A 6,216-nucleotide genomic window follows, 5' to 3' on the forward strand; every position below is an offset into this window, starting at 1 on the left:
CATATATAGGATTGTGCTACATGTTACTCTTATATTTATTGTTAAATCATTGTAAAAATGAGTCTGATTTCAGGAATTATGCTGGTTGATGTAATTCAATCTGGATTTATAAACTAAAAAGAAACAGAAGATATGGTCCCTACATTTCATTAAGCCTGCAAGCAGAGACATCAAATCATAATTAGAAATGTGTTGCTTTATGTGGTGAAGACTGGTTGGAACAGGGCTGTTGAAAAGGAATGTTGCTGGAAAAAACTAGTGCAAATCAGTGCAAAGTATATGATTTCTTTCTTCGGCTATTTTTGCATATGAATTCTTGGTTCTGGATCAGGATAAATACACCCCTTTACAATGACTTCAATAACTTCAGCACTGAGATTCAGCCAGGATTTTTTTTTTATCCAGCCAGTAAAAATTAAATTGAGCTGCCCCAGAGCTGTTCCTGTCACATGTTCAAACAAACAAACTGCAGTAGGATAATCAACTATTCTGACTATATAGAAGAATTTAAATGGATCTCAATTTACTTTCTAGTTAAGCTTCTGAATCTTTGTATTTACATTAGTATTTATATTCCAATAAACTCTTATCTGGAATGATGAGGATTGTATTTAAAACAACAAATCTTGAAGTGTTACAATATTATTCAGTACAAATTTGGTAACAATCAAAGTTGCATGGTTTCACCATTAATTTTGAATGCAAACAATTATTCAAGCTTCTATTCATTTTCTAATTTGAATGAAGGAAGATAAAGACCGCTCCCCTATTTATTTTAATTTTTAAAAGGTTATGTTGAATTAACAGAATAAATATTTAAAATCTGATAAAGTATGGTTGTCATTTCATTAAAGATGGGCATACAGTATTTTATTTTTCCACCATGAAAATATGTTTTAAAAAACAGTTTTCTAGAATGTCCGCAATGTGATTTTGAAAAAAGTCTGAAAGTTAAGGAATCAACTGACACAGACAATTAAAAGAAAATATTTCCAAAATAGTGAAAGTAATTTTAAATGAAAAACAAAAACAAAAAACAAAACCCTCCTCTCACAGGAAGCAAAAACAAATCATTTATCTTAAAAATTTCCTGTTAAACATAACAACATTCTTTTTATATAGTGTTAAATAAGCAAACAGAAGTGGGAATTCTAAAAAGCAAACCTTGATTTTGTCATTTGATACACAGTTTTACTATACCATTCTATTTAATGGAACTTGAGCATCCATGGATTTTGGTATTTTGGGTGGTGGTGGTCCTGGAACTAACCCCAGCGGATACCAAGGTCCTACTGTAGATCAAAACAAATGATACATCAAGCACCCTGCAAGGTTCTGGGCTGTTGTTGTTTTGTGGTGTTTTTTAAACAACTAGAAACAACAACAACAACAACAACAACAACAACAACAAAAATCTTCATTAAGCTTTTGACATTTTTGTCTTATCTCTATGGAGTACCAAATGTCCAGCCTCACCACTTCTTGATGGCACCACAGGGTTGGGAATCGTGCAACCCTTGAGATTTGTTGAAGGACAACTTCTATCAGCCCTAGCAAACCCAATGGTGAGGAATGTTGGGAATGCAATATCAAGAATATCTTGAAAGTTGCAGGATTCCCACCCCCTGCACAAGAACAGAAGACAAAGAACCATCCCCAGTTAGAATAACAGCCTATTTATTTTAGAATTTGGTTCAGATAGTGGCCAAACAGTTGCTTAAGTGAAGCCCGGAAGCATGACATAAGCTCAGCAGCACTCAGTCATCTGATAAATCTGATTTATTTTGCAATACCCACTCGCATTCTCTTTAGTGTGTGTACACATTAACAACTTTAACTTCCTCTCTTTGTCTTTGCTTTGGGCATTTCCCTCAATGAAATGATCAGCCCTCTGGATATAGGTAACCATATTTCCTTTAGTTACTCTATTCTTTATGGTTTCTATAGAGAAATATTTACTAGGGACACTTTCATTTCCCCCCACCTCTTTTTGGTTTCCTTTGACATACGTAGGTTTTAATCTTAATTCCTTTTTCTAATGTTTTCCCCTCCTTCTTTCCTTCCTTCTATTTGGGTTTGCCTTGTATCTGCTTGTCTCTATATCTTTTGCCCTCTGTTTCATTCTCAGTCATTTAGCTGTGTTTCTTTTTCTCATTCCTTCACTGCAGTTCTAAACTATTGGCTGTTTTTTTTTCTAACTGACCCTTTCTGTTGTAACCACAGTATCTCAGCTACCAATATCTTTCTTTGTCCTTTTTGCTTTCACCACTTTAGGGATTTTGAATGTTTCTTTCTTGTTCTTATTTAATCTAATTTACTATCTTTATTGATTGATTGATTTTATTTCTCTAATTTATTATAATTAAAGATTTGATTTGATTTAACTGATTTTACTTTTATGATGGTTTAATTGCTTTTTAACTTTTGCATGTTGTTAATTTTTAACTATATTTAACTGTTGTAAGCTGCCTTGAGTCCCAAACTGGGGAAAAGGTAGGATATAAATAAATATATGAATGATAATATTAATACGCAGAGGGTGCACATACATTGTAGAAATAATGCACTTTGACACCACTTTAAGTGCTGTAGCTCCATCTTATGGAATGCTGGGATCTGTAGTTTTACAAGGTCTTCAGCCTTCTCTGCCAGAGGACTTTATCTCATAGGGCTCCTGGGACGCGACGAGAACGGTCCCAAAGGAGCCAGGAAGGGAACGGAATGAGTGGGGGATGCATTTTAATGCACACAGAGTCCCCACTCATTCCGTTCCCTGCCCTTCCGTTCCCAGACCGTTCCAGAGAGGAGGAGATTTTTGAGAACTGTTTTGAACAGTTCTCAAAAATCTCCTCTGGAACGGATGGGGAACAGATGGGGAACGGATGAGGAATGGAACGGAAGGAGTGAGGTACTTGTGTGTGTTAAAATGCGTCCCCCACTCGTCCCTCACTCATTCCAGGCCCTTTCCGTTCCGTTCTGAGAGTGGTCCCTGGGAGCCCTGTGCAATAAAGTTCAGAGTGTTGGTGCCTCACAAAACTACCAGGGCCAGGGTTCTGTAGGATGGAACCATGGCAGTTAAAGTGGTGTCAAACTGCATTATTTCTACTGTGTAGATGCACTCGGAGAAAGAGACAGACAGACAGACAGACATAATCCTGTTCTCCATACTTAGTGAACTTTTTGCATGTGAAAAACTCCCTACTTTTGCTGGATTCCTATTGATGCATAGGTGGCAGAAGAAAAAGAAAATATTGTGGACACTATAGGGCATGGAGTTAAAAAGTTGTAGGTATAGTATAGGCTTTTTGCAGTCAGCAGCATTTGTCTGCCTTTTTCTTTACCATCACTTGGAAATGGCCAACCACTAGTGCAGTCTACCAATAGGATTGTCTGTAGGTGATCCCTTTTCCACTGGTTTGGTAGAAATCTACCAAATTGGCTCTTGGAAGGAATGGAGAATTTGGGCGTAGAGCCCCAAGGTGATTACTGACCTCTTCATGCATGGAAAAAATATATGTGAAATGACCCTACAATTCCTTAGATGATCAATTATTTTTTTTCCTTAGGACAATAAATTAATACATGATCATTTCATTTCATGTCATGTCTTGGATTTTCTTTTTAAAAATGTACATTTCTATGTGTATCCATTTTACTCTCAGTGCCTTCAGTTAGGAAATATGAAACCTTTCTGAAACGTGGATAAAATCCACCAGAATGTTTTTCTCTGTAAGCCACATTGAAATGAGCAGGAAGCTGTGCATTTCTGCTAGTTTGACCATGAAAATTTTCTACTGGATTAAACTCTTTATATATATGGTGTTTTGTGTGCCCATGGTTTAACAAGGCTGGAAAAAATATAGTTCCTCTTAACTTGCCATAGTTGCTTTATCCTTCTTCTTCTTCTTCTTCTTCTTCTTCTTCTTCTTCTTCTTCTTCTTATGAAGAACTCAGTACTCTCTTTTTCTCAAGGCTCACGTTGTATTTCTTTCACAAAGGAAACAACAGACAATAGTGCCTAGAAGAATATCAAATTTGGTGTTACTGTCAACCATCCTTCAGTGACCATTTGCTCAGGTGTTGCCATGTTCTGCAAGGAATTCATAACTGATTGTTCATCTTCCTGAAACACATGCAAATATACAGGGGTTTTTTTAAACATGGCAAGGGAAAGTACACATGTGGAAGCTTCATTTCCATCGAAGCTTTTGTTTACTACAAGCTACTTCTTCAGATGTGGGCTGTAGTCCATGAAAATGCACACTGAAATAAACTGGCTGTTTTTAAGGGAGCTCTAAGACTCCTTTTCCCTCCCCCTTTCAGACTGAAACAGACCAATATTGGTTGAAAATATGTAGCTTGTATCATGACTTGACAACCTTGGGCCCATTCCCACTATGGTTTAAACCGGATCATGTTGAATCATGATTCGGTTTAAACCACTCTGGTTCCCCCTTGGGAATCGGTTTGGAACTGATTTTGGGGGGGGGCATGGCTTCCCCCAATTTAACCCATGTCAAAAAGGAGCTGGGTTTTCTGCTCCTTTTTGGGCTGAATCAATTTATTTGAGAATAAATCGATTATGCCCAGTGGGAACCCAGGGCGAATTCGAATCCGTCCTGGCAGCCCAGCTCTGCCCTGGCCATGGCTCCCTCCATCCATCTGGCCATACTCCCTCCCTCCCTCCCTCCCCTCCCCCTTCTTCCTCTCCTCTTCCTCCTTCCCTCCTACCTGCCTTCTTGGGAGTCCTGGCAGCAGTGGTGGCGCTCCAGGAGATGTTGGTGGATGGAGGCATACTGGAAGTATGTCCAATGAGCCCTGACAGCCTGGAGGACAGAGGCTGCGGTGGCGATGGCTGTTGGGGCTTGTTGGATTTACCTCTGGTGTGCCTCCATCCTCCAACGTCTCCTGGAGGATGGAGGCATGCCGGAGGTAAATCCAACGAGCCCCAACAGCCACTGCCACCGCGGGAAGGACAGAGGCAAGCCACGGCGGGTGGTGGCAAAGGATCTGGCCCCCGTCCTCTACACCTGGCTCTCTCCTTCTGCCTGTTAAGGTAGGCCTACCGGGGCGGAGAAGTGGGAGGAGGCCGTGCAGCGGAGAAGGATCCATGGCCAGATCCCATGGAGGAGGAGAAGGAGGACCAGAGGAGAGGGCCAGCACTGAGCCCTGACAGCTGCCGCCACTCAGCAACCAGGCAGGCAGGTAGAGAGAAGGAGGAAAGGAGAAAGGTGGAGGAGAAAGAAGGAAGGAAGGGGGGAGGGAGGGAGGGAGGAGAAAAAAGGAAGTGAGGAGTTATGGCCGTGGGAGGACAGAGGGAACCATGGCCAAAGAGGCTGGGGAAGCCAGGCTGTCAAAACAAGCCTTTTGTTTCTATTTCGGACTGTTGTTTTCTCTCTTTTGTAAAGTGCTATGTAAAGCCTATGGCACTATACAAATAAACATAATAATAACAATAATAATAGGGGTAAAGTAAGTAGAAGAAAGTAAGGGTATGCAGGAAATATGTACAAGTAAGATGGGGAAGGAAGGAGATGAAGTGAGAGAGACATATGAGAGATTTAAAGATGAAGAGGGGAGAAGTGAAGGAGTGAGTGAGAAGTGGGGTTATATAGCAAGATTATGGGAAGAGATTTAGGATAAGAGGGAGAAAAGAAGTAGAAGTGGAAATGTATGGAAGAGAGTTGAGGTAGGGAATGTATATATTTTATTAATGTAACAGTAAATGTAGTAACAAATCTTTTAATGTACTGTATACAGTATACTCATCTATAAGTCGACCTCATGTATAAATTGTGGGCAGGTTTTGGGGACAAAATTATGGATTTTGATAAGACCCTTGGATAAGTCAAGGGTAAAACGTAGAGACTTGCAACAAGGGATCTAAATGATGAAACAAAGGAAAACATTGCCAAAGAACCTACAAAACTATGGCAGGCATAACTGTTTTGGGTCATGCTAAAGGCTGGATGGAAGGGAGAGTAGAGGGAGGTCAGTGCTTTTAGGACAGATTGCACTTTCACCAGGGGATGGTTCCCTTTTTTAATAAGCCTGAAAGTATAGTATTTACATTGACTTGTGGATAAATTGGCCTTGGTTTTCGGGGTCAGTTTTTGGACTGAAATTTCTAGGCTTACACCTGAGTATAGACAGTATGTGTAATGTATGTGGTTGCACCGTATGTGTGGATATGGAAAATAATAATAATAATAATAA

The 6,216-nt window shown here is 39.8% G+C and overlaps 1 protein-coding gene across 10 annotated transcripts in view; it reads left to right on the forward strand.

Annotated features, from left to right (window-relative positions):
• FGFR2 (fibroblast growth factor receptor 2) overlaps positions 1-6,216 on the forward strand; it is a 179,969-nt gene that overhangs the window by 38,972 nt on the left and 134,781 nt on the right. For 9 of the 10 annotated variants that reach the window (XM_042457264.1, XM_042457267.1, XM_042457263.1 and 6 more), the window contains exon 1: positions 1,800-1,901. The exons of the other annotated variant lie outside the window; for it this stretch is intronic. In XM_042457264.1, coding sequence (XP_042313198.1) covers positions 1,880-1,901 — 22 coding nt within the window. In that variant the 5' untranslated portion in view covers positions 1,800-1,879. Of the gene's footprint in view, positions 1-1,799; positions 1,902-6,216 lie in introns of those variants that run through there. 10 annotated transcript variants of the gene reach the window in all.

Source organism: Sceloporus undulatus, chromosome 3, assembly GCF_019175285.1.
Source record: "Sceloporus undulatus isolate JIND9_A2432 ecotype Alabama chromosome 3, SceUnd_v1.1, whole genome shotgun sequence".
Lineage (NCBI taxonomy): Eukaryota > Metazoa > Chordata > Lepidosauria > Squamata > Phrynosomatidae > Sceloporus > Sceloporus undulatus.